The 22,343-nt window shown below is 44.8% G+C and overlaps 2 protein-coding genes, 1 long non-coding RNA gene and 1 pseudogene across 5 annotated transcripts; all 4 read left to right on the forward strand.

The window, feature by feature from the left end:
* The first annotated feature begins 6,373 nt into the window (after window positions 1–6,373).
* On the forward strand, window positions 6,374–8,488 carry LOC4340128 (GDSL esterase/lipase APG). Its single transcript, XM_015786570.3, has 5 exons — window positions 6,374–6,708; window positions 6,814–6,944; window positions 7,154–7,387; window positions 7,522–7,777; window positions 7,940–8,488. The coding sequence occupies exons 1-5, from the start codon at window positions 6,471–6,473 to the stop codon at window positions 8,134–8,136; spliced, it is 1,056 nt and encodes a 351-aa protein (XP_015642056.1). The 5' UTR covers window positions 6,374–6,470; the 3' UTR covers window positions 8,137–8,488.
* A 594-nt stretch (window positions 8,489–9,082) lies between these two features.
* On the forward strand, window positions 9,083–11,802 carry LOC9267290 (F-box/kelch-repeat protein KIB1-like; annotated as a pseudogene). Its single transcript, XR_010741942.1, has 2 exons — window positions 9,083–9,215; window positions 10,224–11,802. The product of XR_010741942.1 is annotated as an F-box/kelch-repeat protein KIB1-like (transcript).
* Window positions 11,803–17,645: 5,843 nt separating this feature from the next.
* On the forward strand, window positions 17,646–19,040 carry LOC112939389 (uncharacterized). The gene is made up of 2 exons (XR_003243066.2): window positions 17,646–18,054; window positions 18,590–19,040. It is a non-coding gene; the product is annotated as an uncharacterized lncRNA (long non-coding RNA).
* Window positions 19,041–19,726: 686 nt separating this feature from the next.
* Window positions 19,727–22,280, forward strand: LOC4340131 (F-box protein At2g26160). 2 transcript variants are annotated; one of them, XM_015785810.3, is made up of 2 exons: window positions 19,727–19,975; window positions 20,902–22,280. In XM_015785810.3, exon 2 carries the CDS (start codon window positions 20,916–20,918, stop codon window positions 22,095–22,097), a length of 1,182 nt encoding a protein of 393 aa, XP_015641296.1. In that variant the 5' UTR covers window positions 19,727–19,975; window positions 20,902–20,915; the 3' UTR covers window positions 22,098–22,280. The 2 variants fall into 2 exon arrangements, with proteins under 2 accessions (XP_015641296.1, XP_066167594.1); XM_066311497.1 differs by having other exon boundaries at window positions 19,727–19,962.
* Window positions 22,281–22,343: the final 63 nt, after the last annotated feature.

Genomic DNA, 22,343 nt, shown 5'->3' on the forward strand with positions numbered 1-22,343 from the left:
CATTTTAGTTTTATAGTAAAAAGTTGTTATATTTTAGGACGGAGGGAGTATATTATACTGCATAAAACCTTAGGACGGGTAGAAATTTGACTTTTTAAACAAAACAAGGAAAATGCATATTAGCACAAAATTATATAGAAATTTTTTTGTCATGCATTTACCAATGTTCCTCAAAAGAAAAAAAAAAGCACATTTATAAAGTGTATAGTTTTCTCGGATCCCCGTCGTTAACGCCAGTTCTTCACGCCTTTCGTGTCTTGCGCCTCCACCTGTCGTTCTCTGCGCCTCCCATCAATACCACCTAGATCTGGAGGTCGCCGACACTGTGGGACCCGTCTCGACCACCGCGCTTTCACCCGAGGGAACCACCCCCAACACCACCACAGGGGGGATGGGACTGCCCTCTACTGGTGGCATCCTTCGCGTTCCCAGGTCATCGCCATCACGTCGCTATCTAGATCCGGCCCTAACCTTCTCTATACCGTCATCTGCCACCTGTCCCGCTGTTGGGTAGCAAGTAGCCAAGCCCCTAGGTCGGCAATCGTCGCCACTGCTGCTCGCATGCTACTGCCCCCGTCGCAATGCAAGAAGATAGGAAGATAGTAGGGAGAAGACGAAGAATGAAGAAGATCGATGAAAAACATGATGGCAGTGGCGATCTTAATTTTATAAAATTTCAGTGCAACAACTACAAATAAATTAATTATATAATAATATTTATCTGAAATAGATATATCTGTAATGACATGGTTACAACTAACCTAAAATAAAAACACAAAACTGGTTCCGCGTTTTCAGGAGAGAGATTGAAACAGTACAAGCTTCACGTTCCTTCTCCTGCAATCCTCCGTTCGTTCGGTTCGAAATTTCACTTAAGTCCGCACTTCCTTCCGCCCGACCACCTCCGCCGCCCACGCTCCGATGCTCGCCGCCGGCCACCGCGCCTCCGCCGTCCGCCGCTACCCGCCGGGATGCGGCCGCGACCACCGCGCTGCGCACCCACCGGGGCAGCCCGGCCCCTCCACCACCGCCACCAACCTCCTCCGACCACCTCCGAACGCATCGGCGCGCGCGGCGACGAAATCCCCCAAGCTGGCAAGGCAGCCGCTCCTCGCGGTCGCGACCGAGGGGCCCGATCACGGCGAGGGGAATGGGTTGGTGGCCGGAATCGAGGTCCCCGCTGCTACCACCGAGGTGGTGCTCGTGCGCCGCGCCTCCGCCGTGCGGAGGTACCCTCCGGGCTGCGGGAGGGGTGCCGCCGCGTCCAAACCTAGTAAGGCGCAATCGGCACCGCGCAACGGCGAGGCGGAGTCAATCGCTGGTGATCAGAAGGTGGAGATGGATGCTGGCTCCAATGGTTGGATGGATTGCGGAGGAGATGCCGGTGGTGTGCGGCAGGAGGAAGGTGGTGGGCGGCCTTGGGACCTGACTGGGCTCATGTTACCACCATTCCTGCCATGGGCGCGGCATGGGAGGAGATCGCAGCGACAGAAGCTGCTGTGAAACATGCGTGAAGCCTTGTGCTTGCTTTTGCTAAACTGGGTACATGAGCTTGGGCCATTTTAAGATTGTACAAATTTTGGTGGTGGATGATGATCAAGATCGACAGCGAAAGACATGCAAATTTGATCATTATTACTGTGGCTTTGGATGGAACATTTACCAACTTTACAGAAAGAGTTTGTAATGATCAACATCTGAGAACAAATTACTGATACAGCTTGCTGTTTCATGGCAAACCTGTATCTGAATGCTGATGGTGGCTTGGCTACTCAGTGGAGTATCTTTAAGAGAAAACTTAGGTGTTGGAGAAGGTCGTATACTATTTGCTGCTGCTGCTGCCGCTGCAATTATCACTTTGTCAGTAACCAGTAAAACATTGCAGGCTTAACCTGAGGCACATGCTCGTGTTTATCCTTCATATTCTGTGTCTTAAATGTCAAATTTCTTTGACTGTTCTTTTGGATGCTAATCAGAAGTTACTCAGTCCTGTTTGGACTTGTCATGGACAGAGTCTTTTAATAACCATATAGATGTTCTATCTAACTGATAATTGCATCTGCACGAGTGGGGTATTCTTGTACTTCCAATTGGAATTCCATAGCATATAAATGATGACTAGGACCACTGAATGCTCTTACTGTTAAAATATTGCATGATAAGGGTATCCTTTATTCTTGTTTGTTTCATTGTGTTAGTTGTACTGTCATTGTTTCCCATAACTGTTCTGTCCTAATGAAACTCATCCTCTTCACCCTGTTTGGAGTACAAGACTTTTTTATGCGGAACAATTTAATTCCCAAGGTATCGGGAAAAATTCCCATGTTTCAAGCAGTGCCATAGGAACAAGTGCTTTTTTGCTGCTATGAATGAAAGAAACGGAACCATCACCATCATATTCACCCTGTGATTAACATATTTTTCCAATTTCTGTTTCTGAATCATAACATTTATATGTACTGTTTGTGACAAAAAAAAAATCAAAAGGTTGTTTCTGACTTCCTGCTGAAATCTGAATACATTGATGATAACATCCAACTGAATTTTGCTGCTAATAAACACAGTAATGTATCATTATCCTTTAATATCAATGCTCTTCCTCCATTTAGGACTAAAACCCCACTTGAATTTATATTTGTTTCTGCTTTACCTGATAAACCTCAGTTGCATGCACATTTTTATTACACATCTTAACTCTTTAGCGTAGCATATATGACAACTATGGCCAATGGTTTCTTTATTATGTAAATCTGGGTAAATTAGATACAAAGGAACGTAATCGTTGAATGCTAGTACACTCTTTAGATTTTGTGCATTTGTGTAAGGTATGTATATTTGACATTATTACCCATTTGATACCCCATAGTCTTCTAGAACTGAAATTGGTGGAACTAAGTACAACATGGTCCAATCAATTCTTTCCTCAGTTCATCATGGAATGCCAGCTCATCACTCTCTAGCTTTTCTATATGTTATCTGTAATTGTTTCCAAAGCTAGTGTTTTTATTCTTATATGAAATTATGAAACAGTAGAATTCGAAGTATGTTATCCTGTGATTGTGCCATGGTATCTCTTTGCAGGCCTGTTTTAAACATTCGAAACTCTGAGAGAAAGATAACTTTAGTTTATTTTACCGTTCTTGCATTCACTATTAGCTTTCACACATACTATTTCCTCAACATTCTCTCATTTTTGTAGGGAATATTTTTACATGATTTCAACACAGTAAAATGTGACTAAAATCTACCTGACCATACTGCCGTAGTATTTTTTGTGATGACTACATAATGTCTACTAAACTTGCAACACTAATGATTCTTATGAAGTAGGCAGTCAGTATTGATGCTAAACACACAAGGATTGTCCTTTCTCCATATATCCTTGCAATGGTAAGTTCATTATTCAATCCAATCTGCAGACATTTGTTTCAGACATGTATGTTCGTCTTCTTAATGTGTTAATTCAACCTTTTGAATAAATTGAATAATTGACTTTAGCAGCTTGGCCAATGTCTAGTTACCCAATTTTGCAACTATTTTGTTGTTACTAGCATTGTTCGAAAAGGTAGTCCTTTCCACGGTATTATGATGGCCTCATGCTTTATGTGTACCGATTGACTGGTGATAATCTAAATGCTCATGTTTTTCATTATACCTTTTGATTTACTCTTGCTATTATGATTTTATTTTTTACACAATCAGGTAATCGAAGCTATGCATACATACACTGTATTATGTAGGGCAAAGTGTGTTTTTTGTGTTATTTGAGTCGTACTTGTCACTCTCTATGTAAGTACAATTGTTGTCATATCTGACCTTGAACATATTTCGTAGACATCCAAATTAATCAGTCACACTGGGTCCATTCTTGATACTAACATAACAGCGAGTGTATCTTGAAAAAAATGTTAATTTGATACATAGCAGCTCGTTGCTTCTCTGAAGATTCATTACAAATCTAAATGTGTTTGTAATATGTTGTTTTGAAGTATGATCCTCCTCCTTTCAAAGAAACTCCATCTACTTAATATTCAGAGAGTCACTTTTACAGTCCAGGTTCTTTTCTGAGATTTTCATCACTTTCAGAACCCATCTCAATTGAATGTTGTGCTTTGTTAAGCACTAAACAATATTCCAATTGTTTTTACATGGCATGTGGTTGCTGAACATTTAAGAATGAAAATAAAATATCTTAAGTTATGTAGCTTTATTTATTGCCCCTAATGTTATCTTCTTTCCCCAGACTTCTTCTTTTCCTATGAATAGCTAGTTTACTTCTTTTTTGTGCATTAATTCCGAGTTCTGCTTTCTTTTGACATATTTTAACAAATCTTATATTCCTTTCTTAGTGTAAGATTATAAGTTTTTTTATGGGTGAATAGATAATTTAGTCCCTCAAGTTTCAGCGAAGGCTCAATTTGGTCCTTCACGTTTCATTTTGTCCACATAGATCCTTCAAATATTTGTTTTGGCTTGAAATCATCCTTGGGTCCACTTAATATGCCATATGGCTATTTATAGTCAATATTTCTATTAGAAAATGTCCTTTTTGCCCTTAATTTGTATACATCTATATACTAGAAAAGAGAAAGCCAACATGAATAAACAATATTACAGATCTACTTTCCATTATTTCGACATGTGCACATGAAACTTAAGCAATTGCTATCGTATACACTTGCTAGTACATAATTTTTTTTCGTTTTACATAATATACTATGTATTATCTATAAAAAAATTCAAGCATGCAATTTCTCTCTTATATATGTGAATGATGAGGGGTATAAGTGTTATTTATGAAGAGAGTTGTTGGTTTTCAAGGATAAGTTTGAACTAAAATGAAAACTTGAAGGACTAATATGGATAGATTGAAATATCAAGGACTAAACTGAGCCTCAGATGAAACTTGGATGACCACTTTGACTATTCACCCTTTTTTTATCATAAAAATAATAGCGATCATATGTCCATTGCAGTATTCGTAAATAAACAGTGACCACAGCATAAGTTTTTTTTAGCTAATGATCAAACTTCATAGCATACGCTCCATCTCTAAACTGTTTGTGTTTCTCAGTCTCACACTGGCCTATTTTCATTTTTCAATTCTCAATCAGAGAAATGGACAATAACCTTTGAAAGCATGACATGTACAGAATTCAGTTATGTGTCTAAATCTACCACCTTTTATATTAGGTATGCTCTTGATCCATGTTCAGAAACAGCATGAAAGGTACGTAGTATACATCTTTGGTCCCAGCCTCCCAAGAATCCACAAGCATAAGAATCTTGGAAGAATATTTTATTGCTATATATATACTGCCACATTTTTATCAATATTTTGACCATCGAATTCCTACTAGCTTTCCCCCACAATATTTTATCTGAGCTGTCTCAGTTTCTGGTACAACTTCTGTTCCAAATTACTTATCATTCTAGATTTGTCATAAATCAAACATTTTAGTCTTTAACCATCAATTCACATTATAAACTCAGATAGTTTATTATCATAAGAGATATATTTTTTTTAGATTCACCATGAGAAATAATTTTATAATATATGATTCACATGTTGTTAGATCACATAAATATCTTAAAAAATAGAGATCAAAGATATATATGTTTGACTTAGAATAAATCTAAATAACATGTAATTTGAGACGGAGGGGGTATCTTATTTGGAGTACTTATTTTCGTGGGGAAGTACTGGCATTGAAGGAAACGAGTGGCAGCATTGCATTCAATGATGATAAGTCTTACTAGCTGGCACACAGCACTTGAAAGATTTGCATATTTATTGTCAAGTCTTGCAACTCCTTTTATTTTTCTTACATTGTCAAAAACCATGTCAGTTATAACCAGTGTTAAAGATCTTTCCAGTTGGGACCCAATGCTCGAGTTCCAACTGCATATATTGTGTTAGTACAACATGTGCAATAACTGATTAGTGGTTGTTTAGTAGCTGTTGGGGTTTACACCTTCTTCCTGGCACTTCTAGTGCCGATGTGCCTCAATAGCACCTCAACTGCCCCTTGTTTCCTTATCAATCTAATAAATAGTCGCCATTGCAGATGGAAGAATTAATGTGGATAACCATGCAAAGCAGGGCATGGAGACTGAATTTGGCACATTGCCACGATGAGGTACTATACTAACAATGTGCTACTGTCATGCCACACACTACACCAAAGGTTGCACCGAAAGAAGATTTATACTACTACATTGGATGACAACTAGGCCCCACTACTGATTAAGTTAGTTGCTTACTGGTCTTATCAGGACAGCTTGTCTCATGAGTATAGTTATGGGGTTCATAACAAACTTCATTAACTACTGAATTAGTGCGTTTCATCTCATTTTGTGTATATATGTTTGCAGGCACACTTATATAAACAAGCTCACAGCGTTCTGTCTTACCAGAACACGCTTCTCTTTCGAGCCACACTCCTAAGAAGACTCCAAGGATAGCTCCAATGGAGGTGAAGTGCTTGCTGCTCCTGGCTCTCTTCCTTCTGCTAGGAACACATGGTGGTGAAGCGCAGCCGCTCGTGCCGGCCGTCATGACGTTCGGTGACTCATCGGTGGACGTAGGTAACAATGACTACCTCAAAACCATCATCAAGGCAAACTTCCCTCCCTACGGAAGGGACTTCAAGAACCAGGTACCCACGGGGAGGTTCTGCAACGGCAAGCTGGCTACTGATATCACTGGTCACATTCTCACTCTTGCTAAATGTTGTTACTTTCCAATGTATATGTGAGTTGCAGTTGCATTTTCTAATAGAGATCCTGTTCTGCTACTTCCTGTGGTTGCAGCCGAGACGTTGGGGTTTGAAAGCTACGCACCTGCGTATCTCAGCCCAGATGCGTCAGGGAAGAACCTTCTGATTGGAGCCAACTTTGCATCTGCAGGATCTGGCTACTATGACCACACTGCACTTCTGTATGTAAGTATCACCAATAACCTTGAAAAGGAGAAGAGAAGCTCTGAATTGAAATATTTCAGCTGCGTGTTAATACATAGTTACATCCTCCATGCATGCCTCATAAATTATGAACTCTATCATTGCTATTTTTCGGACGTCGGTGTACCTGCAAATCCATGTGGCGGTGTAAATGATCTCTTAACTAACTTGGACAAAACTGTGTAATGCAGCATGCTATTCCTTTGTCCCAACAATTGGAGTACTTCAAGGAGTACCAATCTAAGCTGGCAGCCGTGGCCGGAAGCAGCCAGGCCCAGTCAATCATCAACGGCTCATTGTACATCATCAGCGCCGGTGCCAGCGATTTCGTCCAGAATTACTACATCAATCCTTTCCTCTACAAGACCCAGACCGCCGACCAGTTCTCCGACCGCCTCGTCGGCATCTTCAAAAACACCGTGGCAGTAAGCAACTAACCAGCTTCCTCATCGACATAGATAGTCATAGACTAGACTCATAGTATAATTAGAGATATAGTTTCTGAACACGGATTGTTGAGATGATGTGAAAATTTCTTTGGGACCTTTGCTTCTTGTAGCAACTGTACAGCATGGGAGCACGGCGCATCGGCGTGACGTCGCTGCCGCCGTTGGGCTGCCTACCGGCGGCGATCACGCTGTTCGGCTACGGCAGCAGCGGGTGCGTCTCGAGGCTCAACAGCGACGCCCAGAACTTCAACGGCAAGATGAACGTCACCGTCGACTCGCTTTCGAAGACCTACTCCGACCTCAAGATCGCCGTGTTCGACATCTACACGCCCCTCTACGACCTCGTCACCTCTCCTCAATCCCAAGGTATAACAACAAACTTATACGCAAATCTGTATCTCATCTTGCATGATCAATGCAAACTGCAACTGTGCATATTCAGTGATTCATCACCATTGATTGGTTGGCCTATCTTGGCCGGCCCTGCTAAAAATTCATCACCATTGATGATGGTTTTGGTGGTGGTAGGATTCACGGAGGCGAGGAGGGGATGCTGCGGGACAGGGACGGTGGAGACGACGGTGCTTCTGTGCAACCCCAAGTCGATCGGCACCTGCCCGAACGCGACGACGTACGTGTTCTGGGACGCCGTCCACCCGTCGGAGGCGGCGAACCAGGTGCTCGCCGACTCCCTCCTCGCCGAGGGCATCAACCTGGTCACATAAATTCCGGTGGCTTTCAGCCAGCAGAGGGCTGCATTGTAGATCGATGACAAGAACAACACAGGCTTCAAACTCGACCTGTTTGATTATAAATGAGAATAATGATAATAATGTTTGCTCGGTGGTTTGGCAGCGACAGCTCTAAAATGTGTCGATGTGGAGTTGAGGGTGTTTCGGGCTGTCGCTGTGTTGCATGCCATCAGCCCAGCAATATAGGACGATGTTTTACAGTTTTAAATTTTATACACAGCTCGATAAACTGGGAGTAGGTCTTGAAGGTTTCTGTACTTATCATTTTTTTTTGTTTGAAAGTTTTATTGTCTCGTCGTATTAATATACTCAGATGATTTCAACACTTCTTTTTACAGGGAATTCTATTAAATTAAATTGTATAAAGTCTAATACGTTCATCCTTTATATTATGCAGAGAATTATACTACGACCTCGTTCTTTTCATATTATTCATTGGATAGCTAGTTCAAATCGATTATTTACTTCATGTTTTTTTTTAAAAAAAATGTTTTCTCATTTTTTTTACTATCATATTGTTTAAACCATTTATTTTACAGTATTTATTAAACTATTTAATATATATTTATAATTAAATAGTAATTCATTATATAATAATCTAGTAATAAATCAACAAACATGGGAGTAGCTGGCAGCACTTCACTAATTACTTCAGGGGGTGCTCATTACTGCGAGTAGGTGAAAGACCAAAAAGGTATAAAAAATAAATAAAAAAAATAACGCCGCACAGAATCGAAGCAAAAACCCCAATTCCTCCGGCTCCCACGCCATCTTCCACTTCCCGATCGCCGCCTGCTCTGCTCGCCGGCGACGGCGAGCCTTGCCGTTGCGGCGTTGCCGGAGACCACCCAAGCGAGCGGATACCTCTCATCGCCGGGCCGCCTCCTCTAGAGGACGCCGCCGCGTCGTAACCGCGCACAGCCTGTGCTCCCCGCAGCCGGACACGAGCGGCTGCTGCTGCTCGATCTCCCGCCGGCGACGAGTTGGTGGTCGGTTCCCTGCTCTTCCTCCCCCTCTCACCGACCGTTCATCAGGTCATCGCCTCTAAGCAGGTGAGCTCCTCTGCACTAGCCCTAATTTCGTTCAACGAATCGATGCTCTAGATGGCCCACATTCATGTGCCCTTCGTTGCTGATTTGATATTAGCTGCCGGCTTTCTGTCGGAGATCATTTGGCCTAAATCCACAAACATTTTGAATTGCGGCACCTAATGTCGATGAGAAAATGTCTTTCTCTACAACTTGGTTGAACCCCCCAGAAAAGGGTTAATTGGATCCTTGTCATTATAAATTTATTGGTTTTGAAAAAAATACCATTACTATTCACATTTGGAGATATACCACTATTTACCCATTGGATATTTGGATGTGTTTATAAATGTTTTTGGACCAAATTTTTTTTGCTTGATCTAAACTGGTATGGAGGAGCATGTAAGATCTAAGAGAAGTACATATTTTCAATGTGTAGTGCCGATGTGCACGTTCCCCTTGTTTTAGCGTTTCCTGCTACGAAATCATATAGGTGGATATCATTTTTTAATATTGGATTTAGTATACTATCAGTCCGTATCTAGTTCACTACGTCATCACCCACTAGTATGTTTCTGATGATACTAGTTAGTTGCAAAAATAAAAAAAACATTATTTATGTTTACTCATCTACCTTGAGATTTGGGTAAAGGAGTAAGTGCAGATGCATTTACCTTTTGATTTGTGAAAAAAGTTAGATACTGCTTTCTGGTGATGTTCTTGTCAAGTGTGACCAGAATACATAGTTTTAAATAGTGCTTGCTTAATCATAATCCGAAACCTTTGTCTCGTCGTGTTAGACTTGCAGTCTTGCAAGATGTCAGTCAGGTGAGGTCAGCCTTTTTATTTAGTTATGGACCTTGAGTTTGTTTAGCAAATGACTAGTACAGTTTAGTGTGCCTTGTTAAATATTAGTACATGTCACTATCTTCTGATGCTATTACCAAGTATCGCAAGTATAAGTAGTGCAACGCTTAGTGTCTTTCTTTTTCTTGTAAACCTCTGAACCCTTCTTTTTTCCATTTTTGGAAGGTCAGATTTCAAGTCTTGCGTGATGGAAGCTACCCATTCTTCATCCTGGGCAGACCTCCAGCCAGAGCTCCTGGGTCTTGTCCTCGGACGCCTTCCCTCCTTAGCTGATCGTGTTCGGCTAAGAGCAGTCTGTCGCCCATGGCGCTCCAATGCTCGGTTGCAGCCCGTTCCCCTCCACTCCCTTGGCTCACTCTCCTCCATGGGACCTTCCTCAGCATCTCTGATGGTAAAATTCACCGCATGCCTTTACCAAATGATGCCTCTTGCCATGGCTCCATTGACAACTGGCTCTTCCTCAGGGATAGTAATGGTGGGTGCTCACTGATGAACCTTTTCTCCAAGGTTACATTACATCTTCCTAAGCTAGCCAGCATTTGGCATGATAAGATGGAACGTGCCTACCGTGGATCTGGTATACTTCTCTGCAACGAATATACTCTACTTTCCTATAAGTTTGCAGTTCCCTTGCCCTTGGACTCATCACCAGTTCCCCTTGTCGCTGTGCTGATCAATGACCCCCTTCATGTGAGCGCCGCTTGTATTTGCTATCAACCCATTGCTACTGATTCATTCATATCTCATGATTTTTCACTCGAGAACAAGACCTATGATATCGCCTTCTGTGGTGGGAGCTGTATGCACTGAGTGCTTCTGGGAAGCTCTACATCCTTGAGATCAGTGAGGGCCATGAAGGAAAACCAGAGGTTTCATGCATTAATTCCATGGTTGACTTGGCAGAAGAACCGGTAACCGAATCCCATTTCCAACCTTGTCGTGAGAGTCATCCCCGGATGCTGTGGCGATATCTAGTTGAATCTGGTGGAAGATTGTTGCAGGTGATTCGGCTTTTCGGTTACCCATTCCCTCTGTCACATGATGATGTCCTTGAAGATCCGCGTACTCTTTCATTTGTGGTATATGAGGCAGATTTGAGCAATGGCTCTCGCATGTGGAGAAGGGTAGAATCTTTGGGAGGCCAAGCTCTCTTTGTTGGCACACATGGCTCCAAGTCTGTCCCTGCTGTGGAATGTGGAGCTCAGGAGGACTGCATCTACTTCATATCTGACTACAACCGGCCTTATTCTGCAAATCCTCTTGGCGACTCTGGCATCTACAACATGAGAAACGAGATGATAACGCCGTTGGTGCGTTTGGTAAGTGGTAATCGTCACTCTGGCGTCTACTACCAGTGGCGACATCCGAGATGGTTCTTCCCTGCAGATGGTGCTATATAATCAGCCCCTCTGCATGGCCCTCTTTGTGGGTTTCTCTCATATGCACATGCAACATGTAAACTGGTGGATGATGATTAATGTTTTGTTACTTGTTGCGTCCTGATTGAATGGTTGGTTCTGGCTTCAGCAGTAGCCCCTCCGTCCTATAAAAAACATAATCTTAACTACGAATCTGGACAAATGCTTGTTCAGGGTCGTAGCTAGGATTGTTTTTTTTAGGACAAAGTAGTATTGAATTCATATTACAACCTGTACTTTACCTGTCCAATCCTTTCTTATGTTTTCATGTGATCAACAATTATTACTGATGTGCATTTTCTTTAAGGTGACCAGTGTGTACTGTACCACCCTCCGTCCCAAGATAAGTGAAAAGATGAGGTTGATCTTTTGCAAGAGAACTCGCTATGGATCTCAGTCAATTATTCTTCTGATCCAACTGTCTAGACCAACTCTCCCATTCCATATTCACAACAAACCCTTGTTTTTTCCTACTTGCCAATCTTGATTTTTTAGCAAAATTTATTTAGAGGATTCATAAATTGTTCTTGATTGCTTCATTTATTTTTTCTGCGATTTATCAACTGTAGCTCAAAACATTTAAAGGGTGAACCACTTGCCGACGAGGGGTTGTAGCGCCTGTTCCGTCGTGGCGCCTAGCGGGAAAATTATCTCATAAAAACTCTATTTGCGAAATTGTTTCTTTGCTTGTTGTCTAGTGTCCGTGCCATCCCAGATCTCAAATCCCCGATCTATCGTCGAGTTCAATCCCGAATCCAAATCCTTCCAAATCAAATTCCTCCGCAAAAGTCTATTTTGCCTCCCCCGGGGTCGATGGGCCGAATCCCTCTCGGCCCATCTCCCCCTCCCTTCCCCGGCGCTCCCTCTCTCTCCCTCCCCCTCCGCTCCGCCCGCGCGCTGCGCGCGCGTGCGCGAGGGCTGCGCCGAGCGCCCCTCCCCCTCCGCTCTGCCCGCGCGCGTGCGCGTGAGCCGCCCGCGCCGAGCCGAGCCCTCCTTTCCGCTCCCTCGCTGCCGCTCCCCGCGCATCGTTCGCGCGCGCGCCCGCGTGGTCGTCGCCCGCGCCGCGTCTGCGCCGCCCGGTCCCGCTGCCCTGCCGCCTGCAACCGCGCAGCCGCTCGGCCCCGCAGCCAGCGCGCGTGCCCGAGCCGCGCCGCTCAATCCGCCGCGCCTCCCGTTGCAAGCCGCGCGCGCGTGCCGTGGTGGCCGACCGCCTGGTCGCCGCCGTCGTCAGCGCCTGCCCGCGCCTGTCGCCCGTGTCGCCGTTCCGCTCCACACCGCCCCGCAGTCATCGCCGTCGTCATTGCCTCGGCCCCGCCACTCCGAGCGCAAGCCGCCAAGGGACGGAGGCAGAGCCCCTCCTCCCTCTGCCGCGTCGCCCCTGTTCCCCTCCTCCTTTTCCCAAAGAGGCAAGGGGCGAGCCCCCTTTCTCTCCCTCCTTTTCCCCTTTTCCTCCCGCCGGCGTCATCCTCCCTCCGCCCTGTCGCCGATTTGGCCGCTAGCCGGAGCGCCAGCTCGCGCCTTGACCGCCCAAAGTCGGTTTCCAAACCGACATTGCCGCCCTTTAAAGCCCAGGCGCCCTCCCTCTCTTCTCCTCCCATCGCCTCCACTCCATTGTTGTCGCCGCCTTCCGAGCTCTGTCTTGCCTCCGCCGTTCATCGCCAAGCGCCGGGAGAACCGGTGCGTTCGTGGACGCGGAAGAGGACTCCGGGCGCTCGTCTTCCTCCTCTTCCCCGGCCCGAGGCCGGAGAGATTACTCCCGCGCCGTCGGCCTCTCGTCACTGCGCCCCGCCCGCACGGTAGTGCCTCCCTCCGTTCTTCCTCCTCGCTCCATCTCCCCCCTTAGTTTTCGGTAGTAGCTTGTGTAGCCTCCCCGTAGCTAGCCGGCGCCGCCCCAACCGTTGCCGCCGCTCGCCATGTGCTCGCCGCCGTCGCCGCCCGTGCTCCGTAGCACCCGCTCGTCGCCAGCCTCGCTCGACGTAGCTCCGCCCAATCCGACGCTAGCAACAGATTCCCGTAGCCGCGTAGATGCTCTCACCGCCGGGAATTGGCCCCTCGTGACCTCGTCGCCGTTTCTCCCTTTTCTCTCCGCCGGGTGCCGCCGCCGCAATCCGCCGCCGACGGACACCCTCCGGCGAATCCAAGACGTTCGCTCGCTCCCTCTCATTCTCCCTCGTCATCCCGGTGTACGCCCCGTCGCCCCTCATCGTCGCAAGGCGTCCCGGAGAAACCGCCGCCGCCCGCCGTCCATTCGCGGCCGGCGCCTTCGTCTTCCTCCCGCCAGCCCGCGTAGGCGCCACGTAGGCGCCACGTCGGCACCAGCTCGGCCGAGATCGGGTCGGGCCGACCCCGGTCAGCCCCTCCCGTGCGCGCGTTCCACCGCGAGCCGTGAGGCTGCGCGTGGGCCCGCCGCATCCATTCCACCGCGAACCGCGCGCGTGCACCGCGTCCCAGCCCCGGCCGCGCGCGTGCGCCGCGTGCTCGCTCCGCACGGTGAACCGAGTCACCGACAAGCGGGTCCCACCCGGGACCACGCGTGGTGAGCCCGGTCCACCGGCTCTCTCTCTCCTCCCTCCCGCGCGCGTGCGCCCTAGGCCGCCTTGGGCCGGCCGGCCCATTTAGCTCGGCCGGACCGCCCCAATTCTCTCGAGCCGCGCCCTAGCCGCCGAGGAAAAGTCTATATTCCCTCCCTCTTTTCTTTTCTTTTCCAAAAAGGATTTAATTAAATCCTTTTCCTTTAGACTAAAAATCCAATAATCTTAGAAATTCAATATCTTCCCAACCGTAAATCCGTTTGACTCCGTTCAACTTCCAAAATTCCTCAAATCTCGAGATCTATCTAATGGCACGCTTAGAGGTCATTAATAGGGCTTTATTTTCGCCGTTTGTTGAGTTGTCCCGTTTCGCGTGTAGTTTCGGAGCCCGAAGACCCAGATCTCGAGCAAGGCAGATCGCGAGGATTTCGAGGATCAAGCTCCAGATCTCGAGCAAGGCAAGCCACCTTTGAACATCTTGAGCCTATATTTGAAATTTAATTATGTTGCTTGAAAAATATTATGCATTGATAGGATCGCACTTAATCTGTTGTCCCGTCTGCAATGCAGATTAGCGGACCTACCTAATTTGTTGCATTTGATCCTTCCTTTGATAATTGTTATATCGTGTCCCCTTGTAACCATCTAGTTGCGTCTCGATATTCGTGCACCCTGTGCGAGTATCGACGGACGCCTTCAAACTTAAAATCTGAAAAACTTCTTGGGTAAAACTTGGGTTTTACAAAAGACTTGGAAAACCCGACACCTGGGTCGGTGCTTGCGAACTAAATGAATTTCCAAAACCGCGGACCGGGGAACGTACCGGGTGTACGGTTTCCCGCTCTCGCACTTAAGGACCGTTTCCTTGGAATTTCATTCAAACATAAGACAAGTACGACCACATGGATGGAATGGGACACCCCTGGCTGAGTAACTAGCTTATCAGGGGAGCCTTGATGCCGAGAGACATGTGGATTCGCCGGGGTGGTGTCGGGGAGGACCCCTGGGCTTCCTGGCACAGTATGGTCTGGGACCTAACCTGTTGTTGGTCTGGGACCCCTCTCGTCGGCATATGGTAAACCTGTGTCGGCTTTCGAAATGCCTTGTCATGAAAGCTTGGAGGTCTCCCGACGTGGCTGATCCCCACGGGCTGGGTGATCCGGGTTAGTAATGTCGTGTGGGTAAAGTGTACCCCCTCTGCAGAGGTTAACAAACTGTTCGAACAGCCGTGCCCACGGTCATGGGCGGATGTGAGGTGATTCCTAGCGTAGTTTTGTTTGACTACTGCTTGTGAAATTGCTGTTGTGTAAAGGGGTTCGATGATTGAAAAATCTGCAGCTGATGGGATCAGCTAGGCCCGGGTGGCCGTTTGAAAGTTGTTGGCCCTAGTGGCCGTTTGAAAAGCTGTTGGCCGGGTGCCAACCTTGAATCAATTCTAAAGACTGATACATTACACATACTCCGACCGGACGAGACGCACTGTCTTATCCGCGTCGTTTGAGAAGCACTCACTTAGTTGTTTTTAGAAAAGAGTTCAAATAAAATCAATTGCAAAAACAACAACCTTTCCTTGAAGCCTGCATTAAACACTTATTTCCCATGGCTTGCTGAGTACTCCCGTACTCACCCTTGTTCTATATAAATAATCCCCCCCATTGCTGAAGAAGATGAAGCGGATCCTGTTGATGAGGAGTTCTTCCAGGAGCAAGCCGGCTACGATGAGTTTTAGGGTTTCGACCTAGTTCCCAAGTCGCGCCTGTGATGTTTGGTCCTAGTCTTGGCTTCCGTTTTTCTTTTATAATGTAGTTGTGAGCTCGGGGTCTGTCCGCAGCCCAACATGACTGTACCTCTACTCTATAATAAAGAGACCTCTGTTGTTGTGATAATCTGTCTTCCTGTGATACCAGCACTGTTTCCTGGGACTGGTATCAATTAACAGGTTAATTTGGAGCGTCACGGGCTAGTTCCGGTCGGTACTAGTTCGGGGCGTGACAGGGGTAAACCCCGACACTCACACAACGACTATTAACCTTAGTTTTCATTTTTATTAATGGTATCCTTTGTATGCTTCAAATAGTTCAGTAATGAGTGCTCCTTACTACTGCTAGAAGCCTGAACTCAAAATATTTTTAGACTCAAATTTGTAAATAATATGTACATTTTGAGAACAAAGGATCTCTTACTAAATTTTTTCAAATATTATTCCTAACAACCCTTTTTTTAACGAGATACAATGTAACCTTTTTAAGTATATTACATAAAGCCACACATATTTTTTTTTCAAGTTGCACAAAACTATATGAATTTTGACACGTGGTATATAACCCAGGTATTACGATCCTAAAGTTTCATAAACCACACCATTAACCAATTTGATATATTCGTATATCAGAAGTTCAGAACTTTTTTAAAAAAATGCTTACATAAACGTTGTCGACGTTTGATGTCGCGATTCCGGTATTTGCATAGTATGGGGATTGTTGGTATCAGGGTATATGCGAGACTGAGGTAAAACAGATGGGGACGAGGATTTTTATACAGGTTCGGGTCCCTAAATTGTCAGGTAATAATCCTACTCCCGTTGGCCGAAGCCGGTCGTTGCTCTTATTCACCATAATTACACCAATACAATATTTGGGGTAGCATATCTATCTGTTATCGACTTGGTGGTCTGAAGTATCATCACGTAGTCGACAATAGGGTAGTCTTCCTCTTCGAATCCGTGCCCGGCGAGATCACAGACGGCGCTATGTCTCTCCTGACAGAATCTGTAGACACCGTAGGGGACTAGCTATGCTTATCTCTGAATTCGATATCCGGCGTCTTGTCTTGGCGTATGTTGGCTTGTATGTTGATTTTGTGTCTTGATCTATTGTTCCGTCCCCCCTCTCCTCCTAGGGGTCTTATGTTTATACCCATAGGTGTCCCCTTATCCAAGTAGAACTAGGAAAACTAATATGGATACAATCTGAGTAGTACTTGTCGTTTCCATGTAGAACTCTATTATCATTCCTTATGCGGAACTCCTTCTATATCCGAAGGTTGTTTCCGTATAAGACATGATATGTGGTGGGTCCTGCCGAGATTTAGTTAACTACTATTAGATATGTGTTATCCATAACTCTGACAAACGTATCAGTTAAATGATGGATAAAAAAACTCATAAATTTAATGTTATTATAGAACTTAGAAGTATGATAGATTAAAATCAAAATAATCAATAGCATGGTTTTGTAAAAACTAATAGCTATAATATCTAAGGCTATAAGAGTAGGTACAATAGCAGGCTATAAGCCAGCTACAAATATATTTTAAGAAGATAAATAAGGAGAGAGAAGGGCAGCGGGCTACAGATTTATAGCCAGCTATAGCACGGACTCCAAGACGCGGTGTGTGTATGAAAGGTGGGGCCATGTATTAATAGTGTAGTATGTAACTATTGTATGAATGAGATATTAGATTGGCTATAGATGAATTAGAGCTAGTAGTTGGCTATACTATTAAACTTGCTCTAATATGCTGCAGAAAATGTGGATAATAATCAATAGCGTGGTTTTACGCATTTATCCATTTTTTTTAAATCTATATCAAGTGCCCTCTACTTGTACTACTACTTTAGCATATAATAGGTGGGTTTTACGAAATTTATTTTTTTTAAACACAAATCAAAACCAATCTATGCTAGGGTCGTACGCCATCTTTTTCCCCTGCTCTTCGCTGTTCCCACCAAGAGGCCGCGACACGATCGCGCGCTCGCCGGCGACGGCGAGGGAGCCCTGCCGGAGCGCACCAAGGCGCGCGGACGCCGTCCCTCAACCCTCTCCTCCCCGGGCTACCTACTTTGGAGAAAGCCACCGCGCACGGCGCACTGCCTGGACACGAGCGGCTGTTGCCGGCTAGTCGATCTCCGGCGACGAGTTCCACGGCCGTACGTACTGAGCGTCTGCTGCTACTAGTCGATCTCCGGCGACGGAGTTGGTTCTTGGTTGGTTCCCTGCTCTTCGTCCCCTCTCACCGACCGTTCATCAGGTCCTAACCACTAAGCAGGTGAGCTCCCTTACACTAAGCCCTAATTTTATTTCGACAAATCGATACTCCAAATGCCAGATTCTGTTGCCCTTTGTAGCTGATTTGATCTTAGTGCTGGAGTTCAATTTCCCTGAATCTACTACTCCCTAGGATCGGATGGTTCCTGTCTAGATTCGTAATACCAGAACCATTAGATTCTAGATTATTATATTTTAGGACGGAGATCGTAACATTTTCCACTGTGGCACCTAGTATTGATGAGAAAGATGCCCTTGTTTATAATTTTGTCGAAAAAAATAAATAGGCTGATAGGTTTAACAGATCATATAGTCACTTACTATGCTAATTCTTCCATCACATAGTTATTATTAGCGCGGAAAGGACCAACCCTTCTGCTAAGCGCACTTCTGTTCTCAAGAGATGCTGATTAATGTTGGTACTGTGTAGACAACAATAAGCACCATTTTTTTTTTCTAAACATGGAAGAAACATGTGCAATTTACTATGATGATTTACTTTGGTAAACTCTGACTTCGATGCATTTTCTTCTTAGATTATGGTATCTAAACAACAGTCCTCAAGTTGGGCAGATTTCCAGCCAGAACTACTTGGTCTTGTCCTCAGGCGCCTCCCTTCGCACGCTGACCGTGTTCGATTAAGAGCAGTCTGCCGCCCATGGCGCTCCAATGCTGAGATGCAGTTTGTTGCTAAAATGATTGCAGTACAATGGTTGCAGTTTTACTACTTTTTCTTTTTTACCTTTTCACATCAGCAACGTGTATATGATTCGAAAGAAAAATAGGAGCATCAAGGCTTGCTGTTCCAAAACACCTGCTCCCTATTCCGAAATATAAGCATTTATGTATGACGGACAAATAGAAAGAAAATACTTGTGCTGGGATTTTGTGGAACTTACAGAATTTGTAGAACTTGTCGATTGTAAACCGTAGGATCGAGCATTTGTCAGTGAGAAATTACAGGATATATTTCTCTTTATTTTCATACTTGAACCATCTGTTTTACTGAGATCAACAATAACCTATATGTATTCTTTTTAAGGCAACGGATATGCATATTACAAGTCACGAGAACTCATCTGCTGGGGTCACTTATTCACAGTGATCAATCGGACAGGAGGCTGGAGCTGGAAGAAGGATACATATAAAATTCTGGCATTTTATAGACATGGAATAACATTTAATCATTCATTTTGAAATAACATTTAATCATTCATCTTATTCAAAAATTTAGTGTAAATATGTTAGAGTACAATGCATGTTAATGACAAAATAATTCACAACAAAACAAACAACATTTATATAACTTTTTAAATAAGACGAATAGTTATACGTTATACTAAAATCAAAAGCGTTATTTATTGAAAAAATGGAGGGAGCCGTAATTAAGGCCTTTCTCAGTAAATTATTGCAATGCTCACTTTCTCCATGGAATCAACTGAACCGATGCGTTCTCAAAAAAAAGAAAAGAAAAAAACTGATGCCTAATTTTTCAAAAAAGAAAAAAACTGTAAAGGAGGCCTTGTGGGCTGTGGCTTGTGCCACCAGGCACCAGCCCACCCTGCAGTGGCAACAAATGGCCCAAAAAATTCATCTCCTCGCTTCACAAATTCCCCAAAACCTTCCCATCAATTTTTTATTTAAAAAAAACACGAAACCTCAATTCCCAATTCGACCACTCGCTCCGCCTCCTGAACCGCTCGCCGGCGATGCCCCTCGCCGGAGGCGGCGAATCCCCAGCGAACTGACGCGCTCCTCCTCCTCATCCCCCTCCCCGGAGATCTGCCTCGCCCCCGCCTACTTCGGAGGCTGCTACTCCGCGCCGCTTCCTCTTCTCCGCCGCGCGCTACCCCCTACTAGTCCCATCTCCTCCAGCTCTCGGCGACCGGCGGCAAGTAGGCGATCACGAGTAAGCCCCGCAGGTACACCCCTTTACTCGAGCGGTTGCTACACTTTCCTCTCCGGAAGGGACCGGATTGGTGCTTAGTTCATACCTTAACCTAGCCAAATTAGTGTTCGCTTTTGGTTGATCTAAGATGGCATGGAGCATTTGATGTGTAAGAGAACCACGGATTTTTTTTAATGCGCGGTACCGATGATCATGAGCATATCCCCTTGTTTCAGTGTTTTTGTCATATGAAATCATATAGTGCGCATCGTTTCTGAATATTGGACTTAGTATACCATCAGTGCATCGTCTAATTCACTACTCCCTCCGTCCCAAAAAGACAAACCCTGGTTTCCATGTCCAACTCGTTTGACCGTTCGTCTTATTTGAAAAAATTATGAAAAAAATTAAAAAGACAAGTCACACATAAAATATTAATCATGTTTTATCATCTAACAATAATGAAAATACGAATTATAAAAAAATTTCATATAAGACAGACAGTCAAAATTGGACACGGAAACCCAGGGTTTGCCTTTTTTTTGGGACGGAGGGAGTACGTCATTACCCGTTTAGGTTGCTGCTGATGATAATAGTTAGTTGAAAGAATCATTGTTTATGTTTACTCATTTACCTTGAGATTTCGACAAAAGCTTAGTTGAGTTGCATTTGCCTTGTGAAAAAAAGTATACAGTGCTCTTTGCATACATGATGTCAGTTTTTACCTAATCAGAATCTGAACACCTTGTCACTTCTTGTTAGACTTGCAGTCTTGCATGATGTCAGGTCATCCATTTTATTTAGTCATGCACCTTGAGTTTTTTTTTAGCAAATGACTAAGTACAATTCCTTTTGCCATGTTAAATAGTATGACACTACCTGGTGAAGTGGTGTTGTAATGTTTAGTGTCCTTTTTTTTTTGTAAAATTCTGAACCCTTTGTCTTTTTTGGTTGGGTTAGTTTCGAAGTCTTGCATGATGGCAGCCACCCAGTCTTCATCTTGGGCAGATCTCCAGATGGATATCCTGGGCCTTGTCCTCAGGCGCCTTCCCTCCTTAGCTGATCGTGTTCGACTAAGAGCAGTGTGTCGCCCATGGCGCTCCAATGCTCAGCTGCTGACCCTCCCCCCTCCATTCCCTTGGCTCAATCTCCTCGACGGGACCTTCCTCAGCATCTCAGATGGTGAAATTCACCGCATGCCTTTACCAGATGATGCTTCTTGCTATGGCTCTATTGATAACTGGCTCTTCCTCACGGATAGTGACGATGGGTGCTCACTGATGAACCCTTTCTCCAAGGCTACACTACAGCTTCCTAAGCTAGCCCGCATTTGGCATCATGAGAGGGGAAATGCGTACAATGCATGTACTCGACTTTTCTATAAGTTGGCAGTGCCCTTGCCCCTGGACTTATCATCAGATTCCCTTGTTGCCGTGCTGATGAATGACCCTCTTCGTCACAGTGTAGTTTGTATTGTTCATCGATCAATTTCTACTGACTCATTCAGATTTCATGATCGTCCAATCAAGAACAACTTCTATGATATCGCATTCTGTGGTGGAAAGCTGTATGCACTTAGTTGTGGGAAGCTCTTCACCGTTGAGATGAGTGAGGTACATATAGAAAAGCCAAAGGTTCCACATGTAGAATGCATAGTGGAAGATTTTCCAACTGAATCCCATTCTCAACCTTGTCCTGAGAACCATATCTGTGTGACATGGCCATATCTAGTTGCATCTGGTGGCAGACTGTTGAACGTGATTCGACTTGTTGGTGTCCCATTCCCTCCGGAAGATGATGATGATATCTTCAAAGATTCACTTACCTTTTCATTTGAGGTCTATGAGGCAGACTTGAACACCGGCTCTCGTATGTGGAGAAGGGTGGAATCTTTGGGAGACCAAGCACTCTTCGTTGGCAGACATTACTCCAAGTCTCTCTCTGCTGCTGAATATGTTGGAGCTCAGGAGGACTGCATCTACTTCATGTGTGATGACTACTTCCGATCTGATGAAGATCCTCTTTGCGACGCTGGCATCTACAACATGAGAAGCGGGGTGATCACGCCGTTGTTGCAGGAGAACACAGCGCCGCGACTGCATCCTACAGGCGAGGGGCATCCGACATGGTTCTTCCCTGCAGATGGTGCTATGTAAATGTAATCAGCCCCATTTCATGGCACTCTCTGTTGACTGTTTGATTTGGGTTTTCTCATTGCACTTGCAACATGTAAACCGGCGGATGTTGCTTAATATTTTGCTACTTGTCATGTCTACTCTTATGCTAGAATGATTTGCTCTGGATTCAGAAAGCATTGAGTTCATGTTTCTCATTTTATACTTGACTTATCCATCCTTTCTTATGTTTTCCTGAGATTGACAATTACTACAGAAATGCATTTT

Source organism: Oryza sativa, chromosome 6 (genome assembly GCF_034140825.1).
Source record: "Oryza sativa Japonica Group chromosome 6, ASM3414082v1".
NCBI classification, from domain to species: Eukaryota; Viridiplantae; Streptophyta; class Magnoliopsida; order Poales; family Poaceae; genus Oryza; species Oryza sativa.